General features: G+C 45.2%; 1 protein-coding gene across 3 annotated transcripts in view; it reads right to left on the bottom strand.

The window, feature by feature from the left end:
- The window catches only part of TMEM132B (transmembrane protein 132B), a 184,738-nt gene that overhangs the window by 121,576 nt on the left and 39,681 nt on the right, over positions 1-23,481 (bottom strand). For all 3 annotated transcript variants that reach the window (XM_052691188.1, XM_052691186.1, XM_052691187.1), the window contains exon 2: positions 15,430-16,309. In XM_052691188.1, the coding sequence (XP_052547148.1) occupies positions 15,430-16,309 (880 nt within the window). The remainder of the gene's footprint in view (positions 1-15,429; positions 16,310-23,481) is intronic.

The raw sequence follows: 23,481 nt of genomic DNA, 5'->3' as shown, positions 1-23,481 counted from the left end.
TAATTTAGACAACAGAGAAGGAAAAAAAAAAAACAAACAGGGCTCTTCAAACTTAAAACCAACTAGATTCAATAAAATATTTAAAATTGCCCTGCCTGTTAGAGCAGCAGCATCTGCAAAGAGACTGCAAACGTTGCCATTGTTTTGCAACACGGTTACCTACAGCTGGAGGCCCCGGGATGCCATTTCAATCAGAAATGTTCCATTCCAAATGCATTTGGCAGTTTGTTCGTCGTGAGAAGGGCTTCTCAAGGCAGGAACTTTCAGAAAGCTGCGAGGAGCGGAACACAGGTGGCTTTTCTTAAAGCCTGGGTCAAAACACAGTTTCTCAGGTTGCTGTAAACATTCTTGTTTAAAAATAAATAAGTAAGCAAATAAGAAAGGAAAGGTGCTTGCCATGCCTTCTGCACTGCTATTAGGAAGCCGAGAGGCTCCCGCTACACCAGACAAAGCCTTCAGTCAGTCCCACAGAATATTCACAAGACAGAATGAAAAGAACAGTGGGAGGAATTGGCTTAAAAGTGCATTCATTGTACTTTCCTTTGCTATAAATGTAATAATAGGTAACAGCTCCTTGCAGCGGTGAACAGACAATGCCATTAACTCTTTTCTTGCTCCAGCATTCCAACCAGTTACACCCACTCTAAGTGCTAATATCCATCGCGTACTACAGGACAGATCTCGAGGTCCTCACTCAAACCCTTCCTTAGATGATTTCCTAGGATGATTTTTGCATGATGCTTTCATATTTTTCCACAATGTCACTCAAAAGCCTGAAGGCACAGAAGCCCTGCAGGAATTAATGAAAAGTACCTGCACATTTGTACCAGGAACCAATCCCCGAAAGAAAGAAAAAGGAGAGTGGAAAGAAACCTGGAGGATGCATTAGCAGGAGCAATTCTGAGCAACTTCCCATTTAAAGCACGTATGGGATAAATTCATCTTAAGCATCGCTTCAAAGGGAATGGCCCATAATCGAAATAAATCACCACTGATTTGGCTGGAGGTTCGTGCCCCAGGGGCAGGCAGGCTCTGCAGCCGCAGCCACGGGCAGCGCCAATCCCTCAGCTGTGCTGGTGCCACCAGAAAATGCTGCAATGGGATTCAGGCCAGATTTGCTTATCGGCTCTGAACCATGAGGCCAGCCGGCAGTATGTGCTGAACAGTGCTCTTTTTGAGGATGTCATCTTTCTATTTATGTTACCTAATTCTTCTCGTCCAACTCCCCGTGGCAAACCAACAGTTGAAATCACACAGTATAAGCTAATAGGGTTATGTAAGTGTCCATTTGCTGCACATATGCTCTCCCCCCTAAGGCGAGCGATCACCATGACGGTCTGCAAGAAGAGGCACACCTTCCATTCCTGATGCGTAAGCACGTGCAAGTTGTGCCCCTTTTGGAGGGAGAGGTGTGGGTGGCTGAGCACAGAGACACCTGAAAGCACCGACAGGCAGAGGGAAACCCAAAGGAGAGATGTCCCTGGGCCAGGCACCTCCTGCCTCGTGTCTGCCCGAGATACAGAGCTGCACCGAAACAAGGCAGCTCCACACACAGCAGCTCTCCGTGCAGCACAGGACAGGCACAGCCCTCCTGCCCAGCCCAGCTCCTGGTACTGCCTGAACAAGAGATTCTCTGCCTTCATGCTTGTCAGTCTCCACAAAGCCAGACTTGCTTTTCCAGCTAATCCTACAATCACAGAATCATTACGGCTGGAAGACACCTTTAAGATCATCCAGTCCAACCATCAGCACCATGCCACCTCTTTCCTCCCCTTCTGGTTTTCTCAGCATCATTCTCCAACTCTGCTTCTACAACATAAAGGCAAAATAATTTACACAAACAACTAAACTGTTTCAAAGCAAATTGTGTGCATGGACATAGATACTTCCTTAGTTTCAAATGCATTTGCCTTTGTCTACTTAGAGCTCCACATAAAAATACTCATGTCTGTAATGTCTGAATTCCTGCACCCTTCACTCCAAGGTGCACAGAAATGGCATAGGCCCTACTTTGGAAACTACATCCCTTGCTTTCTGGAACCTCTGAAAACACACCTAGAAAATACAAGGCCTTGCAACATAAAATTTTAAGTATACATTTTGCTTATTTGCAGATTCACTTTTTTTTGTTGTTTTCTATTTTTTACCATTCCATTTCATCTCTAGTTCTGCAATGACCCCTTTCTAGATACAGTCTGAACTGTTTTCCAGAGTGGTCCAAGCACATAACCCAGTGGAGGTGGGGGCTTTGCTGTCTGTACATCTTCCCCTTCACACCTCCCAAGACTGCCGCCGCTCCCTCCTTGGCAGGTTGCAGGGTGCAGATGCTCCGAGCACACAGACAGCAGTGCCATTCCCAAACTGGCTGCTCCCTGTGGTTTTCTGGCCAAATCCATTAATCAGGCCTGATCCGGGGAGCCCGTGTGTGCATGTACTGTGAAATCCCCTCACAGGGCACTGTCTTACACCAAAACACACTGCCCTTTGCCAAGCTCCCCCACGGCACAGCAGCAGACAGCACCAGCATGCAGCCATTTGCCACACATATGCTCCATGTGCTCTCCAGAGCCCTCTGCTTGTCTGCTGGACTGAAGGGAAGGGACAGTTTCATAGAATCATAAAAAAGACCACTAAGATTATCCGACCAGCAACCCCTTATCACCAGGCCCACACTGATTCACACTGCTCATCCTCTTCCATACTGAACACGTCATCTGGGCAGGAGGCTCTTCCCAGGGCACAACATCACCAAAATTCACTCCAAAATATTAGTGTTTGAATCTAAGTTTATGTGGCATATCCCCAGGACACATGAAATTCAGAATCCAGCATTTCCAGCTGCTGTTTCTTATTGCATTTACCTCCTGCCAGCAGACAGTCTTTACTGAGCCTAACAAAAATGATTCGAGCCAGTGTCAGGCTCCAACATCACACAATAAGAACAAGCAATCGCAGCACACAAGGAATGTGTCATTTTCTTCATCTTTTCTTGAATAGTAAAACAGAAGCACAGGAAAAGCAAGGAAATCATTCAAGATCACACCAAAATAGCACCAAAATCCCCCACCACAGGACAGGCTACATACTTGTAGTAACATAAATATATATATGCCACTGCACGTCACACAAAAGCTCATTCAAACCAAAAATTTATCACTTGCTTCGGACTCCAGCCAGGTGACAGCACATACATCACAGAGCTGTCAACAATCTGCTAATCTTGGCTGTGAAATGTAGGATAAGAAGCTTAAAAATACACTGCTTCTCCAGAAGCCATAAATTTTGCTGGCTCTCTCTTACATACCACTGGGTAATAGGTCTGCTCCAGACATTTCACTCCCATCCACTGCAGTTAAACACTTCCTTTTTAAAAGCCTGTTTAGGGAATGGCAATCAGACAAAATAGTACAAAATAGCAGAAACCAGACATACATGAACAGATAAGTAACAGAGACCCTCTTTCACTCCTTTGCTGAGAAGAATTACCAACTTGCACCTTTCTGGAGGCAGAGCCTCATCAGTGTAGGCTCAAGCAGTCACTTCATTGTTTGTTCATGGCATCTCACACTGGGCACATGTTGAGGAGAGCCTAAAGAAAATGCAAGCCTGTGTACAGGTCAAGTTACGATACTTTCCAGTCAGCAAGCAAACCAATGACTACATTACCCTGGCTTAGCTTAAATGCTATCCCTCCAGCTGCACAAGTCAGCATTCAACCCACCATGCTTTGTGCAAACCCACTTCTCTGAATGAATTTCTCTTCCAGCAAATGGCTCAGTGTGTACCTGCCATTCTTCATTTCTGACTCTGGCCACAAACTTCAATTTCTCTCCACAGCACTTAAACAGCACATAATTACAACTAATTATCGATCACTGAGGAATTACTAGTTGACAAATCCAATTTTCACACTGTTGTCAAGCATGACGGCAGACCAGAGAGGGTCAGGGTACCTGCAGGTCTGTACACAGAATGGGACCAACGCTGTTACCACAACCATTCTTTAACCCAACGTTGGCCCCTGAAGATCATTACATTTAGGGACCTATCATGTAAGGCACCATAAAGCTGTAGGAAGTGACAGCTCTCACCCCAGCGAGTTTTACAAGCCTAAAACAACCCAAGCCTTCAACACCTGTAAATATATTCAATCTGGCTGCGTTGATACCAACCCTGAATTCCATTTCATGCAAGCTGGCTGGCAGAGATGCTCAGAAACAGCTCATATTGGGGAAAAACACCCCTCGGTTTTCCTCAAAGCAGATTTCAAATTTGCACACTGCAGTGCACCTGCTGAGCCCCAGCAATGGATGCACCATGGAGGGCAGAGCACTGCACAAGGCTCAGGCGGCCCCTGCCCAGCCCACACGTGAGCTGCAGTCACCATCAGCCACAAGTGGGTTGGCTCTAGGACTTGGGGACTGTGCAAAGGGGATCTGAGGGGGAAAAGAAAAAGCATTCCAAGAAAGTCCAAGGGAACAATACATGGAGCCAGTCACCAGGCTGAAATGGAGCAACTTGTTTTAATAAAAAGTCGCCTGATGGATTTTTTTTCCCCCCAGCTGTATTTCAGTGGAGTTATTCGCATAATTCAAGTAGACACAAATTCCAGTGAGACAATATCCGTGCTCTCATAAGCCCAGTGGCAGCCCTTCCAACATGACATACAACCAAGGATAGGGAAAGTCCATTTCCCGTGGTTCACACAAATTGGTTTATTATTAGAGCTCATCCAGCACCATTATTTTCTGACAGAAAATGTGTTTTTCACAGAATTGAAACTCAATGCATTTTTTCTTGCAAATGCTTAACTTTTCTTTTGGGAAAAAACACATTTTGTTTCATGTCTGGTTAACATTAAGATACATTTCCCTTTCTCTTCAGTTCCAAAAGAAGCACAGCACAACTTGGAAAACGCGGCTCTAAACCTCCCTGGCTCCTCAAGCACTGAGCTGAGCACGAGTCTCACGTACCTTACTGAGGGCTCCATTCTTACACCAGACTCAATTCTGCTCTGTTTCCAGTCTATGAAAGTGAAACATGATTTTATTAAATGAAGCCCTTAGGACTCTGTCACCCTGAACATTAACTACATTTCCATTGTCTTGCAAGTTCACAAAGAAAACTGCCCTGCAGCGAGACAAACTCATTTCCAGCTTCTTAACCTACAGAAAGAAAAAAAAAAGGTTGCATGTATTTAAATTTTGGCTACATTGATTCCCTGGGACAGGACTGCCTACATCAAGTCTTGCCCAAGAGGGATCCATCTCCCCCCCAAGCTCTTTGGCTTTTTGCTCCAGATGCCATTAAACCCGCTCTGCTCTCTTCCAGCCTCCACACAGCTCCAAGGCCATGCAGCCCTCCCAAAATCACACCCAGAGGTAATGGAGAGGATCCAGGTAGGCACTGAGAGACACAGGCAGGCAGAGCCCCCAGTGATGAATGGCTCCCAATGGAGCCATTCCCACTATGGGGCAGAGCAGGGGGTGTGCATGGGATGGCAGCTCCCTGCCCAAACTCACCACCCAACTCTGGATGTTCTTTTGGCCATTCAGAATTGATTGAGCTACAGGAAAGAGCAGGAATGGCACTCAGCCCCGTGGCCCTTCTTTAAAGACTGCAGAGTTTAGGGGTAGAGGTGGTACTGCCTTCCTACTTTTGGAAAGCATCTCATTCTTGAGAAGGACCTCTGGAACATAAGCAATAAAAATAGCAATTTGTAAAACGAAAGCAATGACTGACTCTTCTTGTAAAAACACTGCGAGACATCACAGACAAAATAACATCACATAAATAGGCCAGGCATTAGAGCCACGATCACCAACAGCAGCACGGGGCGCACAGCACTTTAGCAAAGGAAGTGAAAAATAGCAAATGCGATTTAAGAGACAGACAGAATCTCCACTGGCAAGTTGTAATTACTGCCACTGAAACCCAGCCAGGATCCTGCTTGACTGCCTCTGGGCTTGTGAAATGCAACCCAGAATCTTTAAATGACCAAATAATTGAGACCCGGGCTTCACGTCGCTGGTGAGATGCTGCCATCCACCTGGCCCTGCAGGACACAGCCCAGTGCTAAGACAGAGGAGGAACAACGCTGGTGATTTCAGAAGTCTCTGACCAGATATTGACCTGAACCAGTTCTGCTCTGCGTGGTCGTTTTTCTTCCCCAGGCAGTACAGCTGCAGGTTTCTTTCAATCATTCCTCAACTTCAACAACCTGTAGGCACCCAACGTCTAGGCAAAGGACATCATTCATCCATTTGATGTTCCCAGAATGCAGAGATATCTACCCAATTTCCTAAGAAACATTAATATTACAGTATGGCTTTCTCAGCCCAAATCATGAAGGCTGAATCAAGCTCTCCTGACGTTTTATGACAAGGTGATTAATAATACCGAGAGAAAGAATGAAATGATACCAGATTATAAACTACTGTAAATCTTTCAGTCATCCTGGGAATAATGAATGTACATTTCTTAGGAGAGCAGTACAGGTTTAAACAGAATCCTTTTAGTTTTCTTGTCAATCAAAATGCTATTTATATAATAGCAGAAACAGACAATGAACTCGTCTAATCTTAAAATGAAGGTGCAGCATATTGAAGGCAAGGGTTACCAGTGCTTTAACTTTTTTTTCCCATTAAAAATGGGAACAGAAAAAAAAAAACATCCTAGGCTGTAAGCTCCAAAGTCACTGAAGAAAATATTCCACCATTGCCAGCATTTCTGAGTACGATCAGGATTTCTGGTCAGGACCCACAACAAGAAGTTCAGACCTCACACCAACCAAACTCAATCCAACTTGGAAAGCCTGAGCTGACATGGCCTATTTTTCATTTTTTTTTCCCCCAAGTACTTGAGTTAAAGTTTGAGAGTACGGTCAAAACTAAAGCAGCCCAAGCATCCACTGGACCGCAATGCCCCACGCTTCCTTGGCACAGGTTATGGTGTCAAGCAAAAAGCAAACGCAAGCTCTTTGTGAACACTTCCACAGATGCCACTGACCTGCAGCCCCCACCTGGGACAAGGATTGTGCCTTGTTCTGCTTCTGGCTGCGCAGGGGACCTCTGCTCTCCAACCCCTTGTAGGCTGTCCTAGACATTACCTCTATACAATAATTAATAAATAATACTGAACTTGAGCTCATGCAACTCATACGAAGCACAGTCTTCCAAAGAGAAATGAATAATGCATGTAGAAGAGATTCATTTGGTGGGGAAAAAAAAACTAACTTCAGTTTGAAATAAAGCCCTGGTTGCCTTGGCAAAGAGGATTTAATTGCTGTAATCACTACATCTCCCATAAGGTCGCTTTGAGAGAGTCCACAGTGCTCTATTCATTCTCTGCCTGCTCCATAGCAAATGAAGGATACCGGTCCCAGGAGCATCGGTCAAATACTTCTGAAAATGCTTACGTTATTTTTAAAGGGCTATTAGCTTTGGTAAATGAGTCAAAAGTCATCTTAGTTGGAGAGGAAAGGTACTTACACCAAATTATGGAGATAACAGCAGGAAACGCCGTAATTAAGATGGTACTACCAGTGTAAGTGTGTGTCATTAAGATCAGGACCCAAAACGTCACAGTTCCCTATCTGACACCCCAGGGCCCCCACTGCCCCCAGCACATCTCACAGCACTTATCAGGTTCACAGCACCAAAGCACTGGCACACACGTGTGCCTTGCACATCACCAAATCCACATTCAAACAGTTTTACTGGCACAAACCCTAGGCAACTCCACGGAAGTTAATTAAATCAACCCTCCTTTTCTGCTCATAAGAGAGAAGACTCTGGCCAGGCAAATTAAATTAGAGATGGGACAGAGCCAAACTCCCAGACCCAAAGCAACCCAAATCTCACAATGCACTTGGGTCCCGGTCCAGGTTCTCACAGTCTGCTCCCACTTCTCCCTCACCCTCTGCCTCCTGCCAGGATGGGACAAACCTTTCAGGCTGCCCCCAAGCACCACTCAGTGCATTTTATCATCATCTTCCACTGGGGATCTGTACCAAAGCGCTCATACGTGTGCTTCCTGTGGCACATTTCTTGCCCAGACTCTGATTAACTTAAGCAGAAGCCCATGAACAAGGCTCCATCTATCCCTCACTTGTCCTTCTCTTCCTTTCCCACTTGCTGTCTTCTTGAAGCAGCGCAATTAGAGATGGCGATTGAATGAAAACACATTTGACTCCTTCATTAATCCCACAAAAGCTTGGGCCACACAGAGAGAAAAAAGCAACCAAGAAAGTCTGCTTGCCAGGAAAATGAAAACAAAATAAAAAGAGAGAGGGAAGCAGGGAGGGAAAGGTATATATTTTGTATGGACATTCTTCTCTTACGTTAAATGAAGCACTGCTCTGCACAGGGTGCTGATACACAGCCTCCATGAGCTTGAGAAATAGCTGCAGGTGCCAGCCCTGCTCACTGCACCATAGAATGGCACATCATTTGTCACTGCTTCCTTCTCCTGCAGCTCCTCAGATTCACCTGAGATCCAATAACTTTGTTAATACGATTGCTTTCATACACTGGTCAAGTACAGCATCCAAGGCACACATGGCTACTCGCTGAAGCAGAACAAGCCACACACTGAGCACAGGTCCCTGCTCTGCTTTTTCCAAAACCAGATTTTCTCATGAGTTCCTTGTGGCCATAAATTGCAAAGGGAATACGGAATGTATCTTCCAAACCAGGAAGATACACCAACCATTTTCTTGCAATACTACATCTCCTGTCTTCCCCAAACCTTCTCTCTGCAAGGCCACCAGAAACTTATGGGGAAACACAAGGATAAAAGCAATGCTGTTGCAACAGCAGGAACACAAAGAGACTGAGATCAGCTGCTGGCCCCAAGCAATACCTCACTGCTTTGTGTGACTGCACTCGGACAAAACAACAGCAAGGCACAGTCTGAAACACTCATCTCAGGAAGAAAGCAAATTTCAAAGTACACACATTTTTAATACATTTAATACTATTCATTACACATGAGAAGCAACTGCAGCAACGACTGAACACTGTTGTGCCTGAGCTGTTACAAGCCTGTGATTTACTGCACTGCCAGCTAATGAAGAGCCCTACAATGCCCTCCTTGTCAGGCAGCACAAAGCTGAGACCCGCAGCAGATTGTCCCAGACAAAGACCCCCACCCTGTGCTCCCTTTCAAGGGCTCATGCAGTGGGACAGCATCCTTGGCTGGAAGCAGTCACTCCAAGACAGCAACCTGTTCTGACCTGTGTTCTCAACATGAGTATACAAGGTGCAAAAAATATCATCAACATAAATAAAAGCAGATGAAGATAATGTTGATCTTGTCAGGCTCTCAAGTTCTGCAATCCAGATGCTCCTCCCAGTGCTGACCTCTGTCCACCCGCACGTGGTCACAGCTGGGAAGGGCTGATGGTTGGACTGGATGATCCTAGAGCTCTTTTCCAACTCTAATGATTCTATGGAAACCTGCCCTGGCACCAGCCCCAGGCAGCCCCGCATACCCACCTGTAGCTCTGCACCTTGGGGAGAAGATGCCCACCGCATCGGCTGACTCAAAACCCAACATAAATGACATATATTTTCCTTTCTGCTTTATGATTCTGAATACGAGATACAGCAAATCCATTTACACAATGTTACTACGTCCCTCAGTGCTCATAAACTCAGATGGGCTGATGAATGAGATAGCTGTGCTGCTGGCAGGGCTGAATGCAGTGCATGGGGTCTTTCCACTGCATTCCAGCTGCATTCAGCGTCCATCCACCCCCCGTCATAAGCACAAAACATCCTCCATGAATCACAAGTGAAAATAATGAGACAAGTTATTCATCTTCTTAGTGAAAAAAAACTACCCTAGTGAAGCACATCCAGAGGCTAAATATTGTCAGTTAAGAAATCAGGTTAATGCCCCCAACTCCTAGGAACGGTTCCCTTCTTTCACAGGAGAAGAAAGCATTGCTCAGCCAGGGCTGCTCTACTGGAAGGAGCACCTCTATTCAGACACGGCCATCCAGCTGCAGTGATGACCCCAGCTGCAGTGCAGGGCTGCTGCTCCCCACAAAATCCCTGTGAGGAGTGACTGTGGGCAGGCAAATGCTGTGGCAGGCAGCTCATTTTTAGGTAAAATCGCACCAAACTGCTTTATTGGCTGTGGTCTTACGGGTCTTTAAGGATTCGCTCAGTCATTAAGTCACTGTCAGTTATTTGGTGGCTTTTAAGCTTTTAGGACTGTTTGAGCTGTAGGAAGGAGCTAATTTATTTTTAGCACCTGTAGCTGCTTTCAAGACAGTAAAAGGGGCATGGATTCTCCTCTCTAGGTGCCTGGGGCAGAAAAGGTTATCTCAAAGCATGAGGAAAGGAGAGAGCCTGGGGCCTTTGCACTTCAGCCAACACCAATTCCAGTCCAACTACGTTATGCACTGCCCCAGTGAAACGTACAACTCCATCCCATCCCATCACAAACACCATCGATTAAGATGCTTAGAGCACTGCCAGGCTTTCATCAGCTGAAGTTTCTTCTCCTGAAACAAACGCCTGTCTCAGAAATCAGAAAAGCAAAAGAATGGTTCAACCCTCTCACATTTATAGAAATGGTTTATCCGAGCTAAAAAATCCCAGTGACAGGTCCCAGGCTTCACAGGAGGGCCCTGAAAGGACGTCATTCCATTTTCTATCTGGGGATGAAAAGAAAACAAAACAAAACAGTGGGAGCAAGACAGTCTCTATATCTAATGAGGCAAGCTATCTGGGAAAAGGTAGTGTGAATTCAGCTTTGAGGAGTTAAGGGGCTGAGTTAAGACTGCACGGATACTTCTAGCACTTCCAGACTTGCAGTGCTCAGTCTTTTTAATTAATATCGAGCACTGGTGTTTCATATTTTACATTTAGTACAGCATGCATGTAGACAGAAGACAGAAATAATCACTTCCAACATTCATTCTGGGTTTATTAACACCTTTAAGTAAAAAACAAATATTCCCAAGTCGCCGGTAATGCCTTAATTCCGTAATTATTTCTAAGTCTGAATTAGCATTTCTGATTAGTTCCTGGAGTATGTTTTTCTCCTTCTCACCACTTTTGCTTCTGCTGAATTTTTGTCCTGAAGAGATGCTTCAGTTAATCATTTATTCCTCTCGCCAGCAATAACCCCCCCCCCCATTCCAGAACAGCTTGCTCAGGGCAGCAAGAGCCGTGCAGAGCCCACTCCTCTCACTGCACTCCCCACAGTCTGCACTCTCATTTTTCTGTGCATCCCCAGATCTGAAACCTTTTGTTTTCTTTCCCTTGTTTGCTCTCGGCAGCTATTGGCAGGAGACATCCTCTTAATGATCTTTTTCTGGCCTTCTAGACGACTGTTCAGACTTCTATGGATCTTTCATTATTAACGCGGAAGCCTTGTAAGTCAGTTTTAATGGCCTGTGCAATTTTTATCCCTTAGCAGGAGACATAACCTCCTCCATATGGATATATGTTTATTAATATAAATCCTTCATATCATCTTTCCTAGGGAGAATAATCAGCGAAAGCCAACCGGCGTGTATTACACCTTGTAGCAGTTCACCCCAAAATCAAAAAGTCATCTTAGCCCTGCAAGACGTGGAGCACAGCAGAGAGGATAATCCTTCTCCCTCGGGTTGCCAAGGCACCGACGACAGCCAGCTCTCTCTGCAGCCCCGATCCCCTCCAGACGGAGGGCCACAGCCGCTTTCATTTCTCTGCCGTGGGATTCATTACCTGGTTTCAGTCCCTTCCTATTATTCCTGGAATATCTCCAGTCTCCGTGTCTATTCTGACCGGGGATGAAAGAAGGATGGGCCGTTCGTGTTGGGGACGTGTAACGAATGCCAACAAACCCACTTTTTTGTCTGCAACCCGACAAATTGCTGCGAGTGCTCAGCCCTCATTACTGGAACATCCTTGCGGACGGTTTAAGAAGGGAGACTTGGGAAACAGGACAAAACTCCGCCATTCATTTACAAAGAGTGCCCTGGTTTCTTTCCTACAGCTGTGCTGCAATTGTCCATTTTTTCCTTTAGAAACGACTCTCATCTTTTCCTCTAAATGTACTTTCGAGTCTCAAGTTGGAGTTAAATAATGCCACATCTCTCCTTTTTACCATTCTCTCATGTGTTTCATGGGACTTCTTTAGCTTAGCAATTAGCTGCTGTCGACCCTTCTTTCATGGCCATTTCCAGCTTCCCCTGTTCACTATGTGACAGCCACGTTCATCAGTAAATGAGATATTCCTGTGCATGGAAAGACAGAAAGTGCCCACAAATTGGTGACGAATGTGTGTCCAGTCCGGCAGGATTCTTAAAGCTATGCTTCATCTTTGCTTTTTTCAAACAAGTCATCTCATTAAAAAGTTTACTCACAGTAACTTAGTGCATTTTGCCTATCTTTACTGTCATACCACGCTCAGTAGCAGCCCGCCTCACATAATGGCCACAATTTATGCTCACAGATGGCAAATTTTACAGTACAGACCAGAGCAAGGCCACAAATTAATCTCCAGTGTCACAAGAATTTCAGTGTACACACATACAGATCATCTGTCAACAAGGGGAGCAATATGACTGTCAGACATAGCAAAAGCATGACATCCATACTTAGCCTCCAAATTCTGCCCCTTGACATATTTCAGCCCTTCAATTACACCCAGCAACACTGTCTAGATTGCAGAATAAAAAGAAATTCCCTGGGGCACAACCCACAGCTCTAACTTTATCTTAAATTCCAGTTATTGAATGAAAACAAATGAAAAAACTTAGCTTAAGTTGAACAAAACCAGTGAGGGGTGAGGAAGGGAGCTTCATGCACACCCTGCAGCACCCATCCCCTGTCCAGCAACACCAACAGAAGGATGGGGGTTAACAACTGAGCAGAGTGCTGGACCAGGAAAGTGCTCCCACTTGCTCTCTAGTTTCCCACTTTAATGGAGAGCCTGCAATTTTCCTCTGAAACGAGGAAGAATTGGCTCTTTTAAGAGAACAGTTTTGCTAGAGCAAAATGCAACACCAAATTCAATACTGCACAACGCAGCATGAAACTGCGAGGAGATGCATAAAATTGAGCAGATCCGTTCTTTTGCAGAGTGCCAGAGCCGTGCAGAGGATGACGTAATTTTGATCCATCATCTCCTACAAGCCAGGCTGCAATTTCCTCCACTCCACTTATAACAGATATGATTAAAAACAATCAGTTATATCAGGCAAAAAATACTTTTCCCAAGGCAAACATTTACTTCAGTGTATTTTTTCCTCTGTAACACACAGAAATTCAATGTATATAAAAACCTTCTGGGTTTTTACATTAACATTGAACTCCATCCTGCAGGATGGGTGAGCCACCAGAGCTGCAGTTTGCTTCTTACTTACAGCTTCCAACCCAAGGTTAAGTAGAAATAATTGCAGTTTCTGTGATGAAAATCACAACACAGACAAAGCCAAGGAACAGACAGGACAGGCCAGGCTACCAAGAGCTGACTGTGGCTTTTCCAAAGCAGTGTTTCTGGGTGCATACAACGCACCTATTTATTCTAACAGAAACATCTCCTGGAGACACACTGATTCTGCACACTTCTCCAAGGAAATCCCCATGGAAACTGACTGCTTTCCCCTTCCCAGCAGCTCAGGAGCTCCATTGGCTCTGGGAAGCTGAGGTCACAGCAATGCCTGTGCTCCTGGGGCTCATCCTGGGGCTCCTGGCTTGGAGGATCCCTCTACTTCTGCTTCCTCAAAACCTCACCCTGTGACTGTGCTCAGGAGTTCCAGACACTATTTTGGTTTTATGCTTTTGAGGACAGCATTGCAAAACTATCCCTAAAGGAGCATTTTGGTGCTTTCCTGACCAGTGGAAACTTCAAAACAACCATCTTCACTGCCGTTTGTTACAAGGTTCTCTAACACCTCAGGAATTCCATCCATAGTGTGGCAAAGGACAAAAACCTGACAAGAGCTGATGCAAAACCTTGAGCAAATCTCATCACCTCTCTGTTCTAGAGCTGAGGATCAACAGGCAACTGTTCAAGTCCAACCAGTCCATGAGGTCCATCTACTGCCCTGCTCAACAGCAGCTGCTGACCAAAACCACATTTAGCAAAGGAAAACCAGCAAACACAGACAGAAGCAATAACAGAATAACTTGGTTTAACAGGAAGAGTCTTCCTCACCCAAACCATTTAAACTCTGCTTAAACCCTATGCTGTGATATCCCTTCTCATGTATTTCACCCTACCCCAATGAAACCTAAGAGTTTGACTCAATAATGCTCACAGGCCCCTTCCAACTGAAGATATTCTATGATTGCATGAAAAATGCTTGGGTGCAGGTGGCCCACGACCTACTGACTGCACACTGTGTCCTGGTTTGTGCTGCAATCTCATCGATATGCATGCACTATTTCACAACAGTTGAACGCTGTGCAAGCACTGCATGCAGCTCGCTGTCTGTTTTCTCAACATCTGTCCCTGAAGTGCACTTCTGTCATGTTCTGCTCTCATCTTCCTCAGATCAAAAAGTTAAAAGTAAGGCACGAATCTGTCTGAGGTTGCCAGCATGGACTGCAGCTCCTTTCCTCCCCAGTGTCTCACATTCTCACTGCAGATGACACTTTCCAATTACCTTTTGGCCCCTCTATTCCCCAAGTCTGGCTCACATTTCTCTCTGAATTCAATCTCTACACATCTCTGAACGTAGAGTCTGACAGCTAAGGACATAACAGACATGCAGCACTAACCCTCAGGGGGGTTAGAAATGCCTGATTTCTCCTATTACAGGCATATTCATGAGTAAAGGTCACCAAAAAACGTCTAAACTTAGAACAAAAATGGCTCATGCAACAAGCAGTCATGAGTTCGAGGAGGTCAGACAGGCTGTCTTGCAGCAAAATCAAAGCAGGACTTGAAAAGCTTGGGTTTGAATGTTGGCTCTGCCAAAGACCTCCTACACAAGTTGAGGCACATCTGATTTCTCTCAGCTCCCCTCCACAATGCAGTGAAGTAGTTCCTTGCTGCATACAACATGTACAAGATGCAGCCAGTGAGCTTTGGAAAGATTATCTGGGAAATTGAGGCTACTTCACCAAAGCAACAGAAAGCACTCCTGCAAACCACTTAGCAAAATGGGTTGTGGCAACTATGCTGGCAGACTTAGAGAGGAGTAATTTAAAAGAAAGAAGCATTAGGAGAAGAGAACAGAATTAAACAAAAGATGATGATGCATATGTTCTTAGCGCGTACTTTAAAATCAATTGCCACATCCCAAACAGAGTCATCCACACAGATAACTCAAGAGTATTTATAGTTTTCCCCAGTTGGAGAGCTAATACTTGAGTTCTCCAAGGAAAACACTGAACGTCACCAAAGCAATTACATCTGAGATCAATTTGTCCTTATTTGTAAACTGCTTAGCATACAGCACTTCAAATATTCTCTTACCTTAATACAAACTGGTCTGCCAGAGAGTCATCTGCCAGGGAGACATGGAAGGTCACAACGTCCCCTTCTTTGACCGGGCTGAGTGGCAAGCGGATTACGACATTCTCATCTAGCCTCAGTGCAGACTGTTTTAATGTGTCTTGATTTGGGTAAACAACAATGCTACCAATCCTCTCCATAGCTGGCAAAGCCTTCCGTGCGTTATCTTGATCCGCGTGAATATTGTTCTCCCACTTTTCATCCTCTGGAGAACATTCCCCATCTGCTGTATCAATCTTATAGAAGAGCTCCACAGTAATCCCTTCCAGGGGAGCTGTATCCTCTGACACCAGGGGTGGAGGGGAGCTGAACCAGCTGGGAGATAACTCCAGCTCTGCAACGCATAATCCCAGTTGGCCTGTCAACCTGCAGCTGGCCACCACTCCTCTAGATTCCAGGAAAGCAAACATCTTCACGCAAGGCAACCTCTCCTCAGGGTCATAGTCGTCCCAGTCTTTCCCCGCAATATAGAACAAGGTTTGTATTTTAGGTTTGTTGGAATAAATCGAGCTGTCTATTATGTGCGATTTTAATTTCCAATTGAAAGTGAATTCATTTGTGAAACCAAAAGATGTAGAAGACAGCATGAGGTCTAAAGGAACAGCCTGCTCCACAGAAAAGGGTCCGTACGTGGCATTTAGGACAGGCGGCAGTTTGGATTTGTATATAAGGAATGAATCCACCCTGGACTGCAAACTGGAGTTCCTCGTGATGTCCTGGTTGGTTTCCTTAAGGAAGAAGAAAACATCAGCGTTGCAGATGTGATAGCTGGCAGGGAGGTACGTTGGCAGGTTTGAGAATCTCTGTACGCTGTCCATGATCCCTCCTCGGCTCTCCACCACTGCAAGCCAAAGGAAAAAGGAAACAAAGACAGTTCTAATGTTTGCTTAGCACACCCCACAAGAGCAGATCAGTGCTGTTATAGGTACTGTGCAACAAACACAGAACCATCTGAGTTCTGTGATGGGACCCTTAATGGCCACCTGTACCCACTCCCCTGCAGTGTATGGGAACACATCCATTAGGTGCTCAGAGCCCCATCTCTGGAAACACCCAAGGTCACCAACCACCACCTCTCTGGGCACCCTGTGCCAGTGCCTCACTACCCTTAGCATAAATGTTTTCTTTATATCCTGCCATTGTTGGCTTGAAGTTCATACTTCAAGCCTCCCACTGGATTGGCTCTAGTAGGCAATGAAACTTTTTTTTTTTCCCCCCTCCAACTAAAGACAATGCAGGCTGAGCTGGGGTTTGCAAATCAGCATCACTTCCCCTCCACTTTTGCTAGGTCAGTAGTTTGAAAGTTAGCTGCAACCCAATAAAAGACTGGTATTCCTGAAAATCAAAGGAAAGGGGAAAAAAAAAAGAAAGAATAAAAGGAGTTTTCGTACACAAGAAAATATAGGGTTTGGTAGAGTCTCAATGGGACAGATTTAAAGGCTAGGGTGAGTCTGAGAGAAGGAGAAATCCTTTACACACAGAAGGTTCACAGATGCTTGCAAGGATTTCTGTTTGTTTGTTTAATTCCAGGGGAGAATGAAATGCATTTGTAAATCACAGAAGTTTCTCTACAACACAATGGTCAATCCTCCAGCCAGTACTGAGCAATTTTTCCTGGGCAAGAAAAGATTCCAGAGGGAGGAGGGGTTCAGACTGCTGCCTTTGGTTGGGGCTGATCTCTAATTAATAGTGAGATACATTCAATCTGGGCTGTGAGACTCTACCAAAAAGAAGTGGTGGGTCTTTCAGACTAACAATTCATACGCTGGTGAATGCAAGCTTGCTCCTGGGAGCGCCACAGAGGAAATAAACAGGAGGCAAATGAATCGAAATGAAGCGGCTCCATAATGCAGAGATAACAAAAGCAACAATGACAGATCCTAAGGTCAGAGCTCTTGTTGTCTCCCGCTGGAGCTCAGCGGCGATTTCACTGTTTGTCAGGGCTGGGGATGGCAGATACGCAGTGCAACAACTGCAGGAACAAGGACACCTGTTAGCAGCTGGGCGTCCGTACAGCCACAATTTAGCACAGATAAAAGCTGGAATATTTAAGCTGTTTTTTTTTCAGGTTGTGTATTTTAAAGCCTGCACTCCTCAATGACAGCTGCTAGGGCAAACCTCACCCATCCCACCTCGCTCCATTCTTGTTCTCTGCTGAAATTCTGCTCATTTACTTTCAACGGCTGGGATTCCTCCCAGCTCCACGAGGCTGCATTTGAAAGCAATACTTTTTAACAGCCTCATTTATCATAAAAACTGTGCTGCTGTATATACAAGCAGAGGACAGACAAAAGCAAGAGTACCTTCTGCTTCTGGGGGAGGACTGCTAGGATCTGCTCCCCCCAGCACACCCCACATTGCAGAGACTGACGCAGCTCCCGAGCACACAGTGAAAGCAAAGATGAGCCAAGGCTTAAATGCATCTGCGTTTATATGACAGCACTTTTTCCCCTCTCCTTATCCTCCACGCAGATACTTTATCTCTCTCGAGCACTGATTTACAGGAAGTTTGAAATGTGTGTTTTTTCCTTTTCCTCGCTGCATTACAGTGGCAGCACTCAGTGCTGCTGCTGAGAGCTGGTGTGAGAGCCAGGCCATCAGCCCGCTGTAACTCAAACTAAACGAGACACAAATTTTGTCTGAAAGCTTATATGGGAAGCCATAAACACCAGTAGACAGGGCTGGGCTTTGTCCTAGAACCAGCCTGCAACAAAATATGATGTCTGAATTTAGGAGCATTTTACGATGCTGTAGGAATATCTGAAAAAAAAAAAAAAAAAATACTTCATAGGATGGCAAGGCAACAGCCCACCTTTTTAATTCAGCACATCAGCCCCACAACATCCATCTCCTTACAGTAACCATCACCAGCAGAACACACATCCAGCTCCTGACAGACAACAGAGCAGCTATTCAATCACCTGCTCCTTTAGTAACCTCTCCAGTGAGATCAAAAGTTGGCAGGACGTGTTTAGTCCTAATTGCAAAACAAAGGAGAGCACGACTAGAACATGTCAATGGAGGCCAATGGGCAACTCCAGAGCTCAGAGCCACCTCAAAGGCCAGGCACCATTTTTCAGATGACTTTGGGACTGAGGGGTGCGTGGGAGCAATAGAGCTGGATGTGATCTGACATATTAAAATAAGTCCCGTTGGAACATAAATATCTGCCCTCTCAATTAACAGGAGTCAAGTCTTCCATTAGCTCCAGAAGCTGAAGGAGCAAGAAGCATTTCAAATATGCAACTCTTCCCATATTCTTTTTTTGGGGGTGGAAAACAAACAAGAAATCTAATCTCGCACCTGTGAAAGACCGAAAATGTTAAAATTCATCTTTTCTGCAGCATCATCAGAATTGTAGCGTGAGATCATACAGACACTCCTCTTTGTAAGAGGAATAATTTCAAGTAATGTGGTGCCAGTAAGTACTATGATGTTATCCATGACTCATACGGAGGCAATCAATGGCTTGTCTGTATAGGAGAAAAATCACCAGCCCTTCCCACCAGCCCCCACTAAAGACCATAAAGACCAAACTACACATGTACATTATTCCACTATAAAAATGGCTCTATTCATAATAATTATTTTGCTCGGGAAAGGAAGGCATTATCCTTGAATAAAAACACACTGTATCCCCAGAACGGGCTGTCCACACAAGGAAAGCTATTCTAGAACTGCTAAACTACAGGAGAATATTTGACTCTGGACAAGTTTGGTAGGTTCCTTTCTCTCGTGCACACAAAGGCTGAGACCTGCAGGCTGAGAGGACCCCAGCCAGGAGCAGCTCAGCGCGCAACCTGCCCTGCGTATAGATCACCCAACACTCCTTTAGCTCTAAAGTCAGCCCAGAAGCTGTGAGCTTACCAAAAATTGTAATGTAAAAAAAGATGATAGGATCCCTTTAAGCTTCTTGTTTGCTTTCTAGTTTGGTGTGAGGATAGGACTTGATATTGGACCCACAAACAGTTTCAATTTGGTCTTGATTAGACTTTAGTGGAGACGTTCACTTTGCTAGCTGGGCACGTTGTTTTGAAAGATGAAGAGAAGAAAAATGATACAATAAAAAAAATAAAAAATCCTATTTAATCGAAACATCTAAAGCTGAAGAGAGGTTAATTAACTTCTGTAGGCTTGGGACAGCGTCTCGTCGGCTTATCCCCTTATTAAATGTCTCATCAAACTGTTGTTCCCCAGATGTCCCTGCAGCTGTGCATCACAGTCATCACCAGCAGAAGTCCATCTCTGAACACTCCCATCCACCAAAACACATTTTTCAGTGAAAAATTAAACCATGCATATGAATAAAACCCTCTGAGCAGATCACAAGTTCACCAACAAACTGCATTACTGCACTTGTCAGCAAGTTCAGCAGCGTGCCTGCTTTCTGCTGCCAAAAAATGAAGTTGCATGGGGAAGTTCCTGAGCTGTGCTTACTGTACTTTCAGCTCGTGTGTGTTTTGCACAGTCACCCAGACTGAAAGACACACACACAGCAAGGCCACCTACAGATAGTAATAAAACCACACTGTCTGAAAGGCTGCCTATAAATCTTATTAAAGTAATCCCTTCCCTGAACCCAGATTATTACATTCACCTTTATGGTAGAATAAAAATTAATTTTCTCAGCTATAATAAGTGTATGATAAGAAGGCATCACTTGAGACTAAATAAAGATTATAATTAACTCCAACTGAATAAATTTAGCTTGGACTAGCAATTTGTTTTCATAGATTTTCCTCTGCGACAGTGAATAGGTATGGCAGGATTAGCATCCCATGCCACTTCCAGCACTGCTGGCACAGAAAGGAACGAGGAAGAGTGTAATCCAATACCCAAATGGCCTGAAGATTAATTCAGGGTTCTCTATCAGCAAAAGCTTAGAGAAGAGCTCAGAACTGCCTTTAGCCCTGCAAAGGAAAGCTCAGAAACCACTGGACCCCAGAGAAAATGATGCTTGCTGCGCTGCCTAAATCAGCATTAGCCAGGACAGGACCTGTGACAGAGGGTGCTGAGAGCACGTTCAGGGGAAGTACCCCCCTGTATCTGCCTGAGCTCGCTCATCCAACTGAGCAGCAGCCTTGGGGTGCCTCAGCAGTGGGCTGGGCCAGGCAGATCGCTGCAGCCTTACCAGCCTGCTCCCCTCCGCCATGCTCAGGGCATCCATAGAGCAGCTGCAGAACAGGACACAGCATTGCACAACACAGCTCCAAGTGAGCAAACAGAACGGGGGGGAAAGCAAAGGCATCCAACAGCTGAACAAAGTTTACCCTGAATTATTACTTCTTTTTTTTTTTAAGTCACAAATAAAAAGCCTTACAGCAGCACAGCACACAGCACATCACAGCTTTATTTATCTTTCAAGGAAACGAGGCTCTGCTTATACAAGGTTGAGGAACTGCCTTGTTAAGCCACTGCCTCATTATTTGACATTCTCGGAGAAGATGATCGTTAACTACTTTATTACGGGGAAGGAGGCATTCAGGCTTGTTTATCAAAATAGATCACATATTTATCCTGGCCAGGGAACAGCATGCAAACTCAAGCAATAACACTGTTGTGTTTGCTCCCCTGATTGCCATGCTGGCCCATGCAGACATCAGATCTGCCTGCATAAGAAGATTTTATCAGGCATGCAGCTGAAGCCGAGCCATTATCATTACAGCAGTATGGTTCTCCGAGCGGATATGTTTATTTCCAAAGATTGGAGTTCTTTTAGCTTAAAGTTGACACAGTCTGAAACCAGAAAATAATCTTTTTAGGATGAAATCAGCGTGTGTATGTAAAGCATTACACCGCTATAATAACTTCAATTTGCATCTCATGAGGGTTTAACTTTCCTAGACCTTGTGCTGAAGGATGCAAGTCCCAATCATTTCTTTCTGAAATCTACCACACGTAAGCACAATTCCTGCCCAAACGTGAAATTTCTTAAAATTATGCTCTCTGAACCCGAGGAGTGAAAATTCCTCCTGGATTATTTGATTTGTCAGAGCCTCTAAGCCAAAGGTCCTGCACCGCTGCAAGCTATGAAGTGGGAAGTTTATTCCACCATGGAGATGTGAGATCTCCTTTCCTCCAGATGTTCCATCATGTCAGGGCCAGGAAGGCCCTGAGAAACAGGACATCAGACCTGTGGCATCTATAACTGCAGGAAGGCAATGTTAGCTAAGTTTTAGAGGTTCTGTTGCTCCCTCTGAATCCTGTACAGTGGGAAACATGGTAACCGATGCACCTGGTTTTACAGGGAGGAGTGATGGAAAAAATAAGTCACAGTAAAAAGAACACTAAAACTCTCTAAACATCCCGAAAATAGCTTTTCTTGAAAAATATCATGGATGGTTTCACCATCCGTAAGCAATGTTGCCATTCCCACATCCCATAAAAGCTTTGTGTCACCACAGTCTGTTTATTAATCTCACACACATGCTTCTGGCCAAAGTCTTCCTCCCTATAAACATCTATTCAAAAGTATCTGATAGTAAGAGCAAGAAGTTAGATCAGGAAGCATAAATTACGTTCCTGTAACACTAACTGGGAGTTCTGCAGAAGCACTGCTGGTCCCATCCATAGATCATGCAAAGCACCAAGCAGACAGTGCAGATCCTCAGCCCAGTACTCATGGCCTCCATGGCCAGCAAGCTCTTGCTCCAGTCTCTTTAGTCCAAAATATTCTCCTCATTAGGAAAATGGGATCATTCCAATGGGTGAAGGACATAGAATAAATATCAGAGTGAAGCTATAGGAAAACAATGAGCATGAAGGGAGCAGAGATGAACACCTCTCCAAAAACCAAGCAGTTAACTGATAAATGGCAGCGCAGGAGCAGGCAGCAGGGAGGAACCTCCCCAGAAGTTTTCTCATTTAAGCGACCATTGCAATCACTCCAGTTACTCCATCCGGCTGATCACTGCCCTAAACTTGTCATTTGGGTTTCACTCACAGGCATTGATACAGTAGTTAAAAGTCACAGGCTGCTCTCGGTGAGTTTCTCTGCATCCCCCCTACAATGGCAACGGGAAATTGTCCTGCCAGTTACAATCAGAGGTACTGGCACGGCGGCTAAAGGTCACAAATTCATCAGCTGAATGAGCTGAGCTGAAGCTTAAAACACACCTGATTAACCAGGCAGGGTTTCCATTCTGCTTACCTGCGGGGGAGAAAGCTGCTAAGGCTTCCCACGTGCGCACACACACACACACACACAGGTTGTGCACACCTGCCCCAGGTCCTGCAGCTCTGCTTGCACTGCTGCTCCCAGTCCCAGAGCACAGCTGATGCTTCCAGCACAGCAAACCCTCCTGAGATCTGATACACAGGGTTTGTCAGGGCTGATGCAGGGCCTTGCTGCTAGCAGGAGGTGAGCAGAGGGCTCCCTGCTGCCGCTGTCTGAGGCAAAACTCATTTTCCCATGGTGGTATTTCATAAACAACAGAAAATGAGTAGGAGCGTGTGGACGTTCTCCTGCACAAAAGAAAGGCCTTACAAGAGGAGCTCATTCACCAGGCGATTGCAAAAAGTAAATCTCTTAAATACATGCCCTAAACTATTAGCCAACTGTGAAATATTTGTATTCAGAGTCAAAACATCTATGTCACAGAAAGCCAAGAGACTGACAGGAGAAAGGCCAGGATTTATGTTCGCTGGGGCCTATCTGTCATAGAGATAGGAAAGCTGAGCGAGAGTCCTTTTATTAAAATCACTCTCCTGCTGCAGATATTGATCTCAGCAGCTAAGGTTGAATAGCAAAGTGCATCCCCATCTCTCACAAAGTTACTCACCAGTACAGCCGCAAAGGAGCGGGGGAAGCTCTGTTACACCGACATGGAGCCCCACAGACGGGGGCCAGGGAATGGGGGGCACTGACGGAAACTGCACCCTGCAGTGCCACAGAGCCAACAAGTCCCACTCAATCCCACTCAACCCCACTTCACCACTTTCCACGAGGCAGTTTTGCTTCCCAAATCACTAGCGTAGGCTGCCTTTGACTCCCAGACTAAATTCCCCGTTAAA

This window comes from Tympanuchus pallidicinctus, unplaced genomic scaffold (assembly GCF_026119805.1).
Source record: "Tympanuchus pallidicinctus isolate F22 unplaced genomic scaffold, pur_lepc_1.0 scaffold28, whole genome shotgun sequence".
NCBI classification, from domain to species: domain Eukaryota; kingdom Metazoa; phylum Chordata; class Aves; order Galliformes; family Phasianidae; genus Tympanuchus; species Tympanuchus pallidicinctus.
This window is presented reverse-complemented; position numbering and strand designations above follow the sequence as displayed.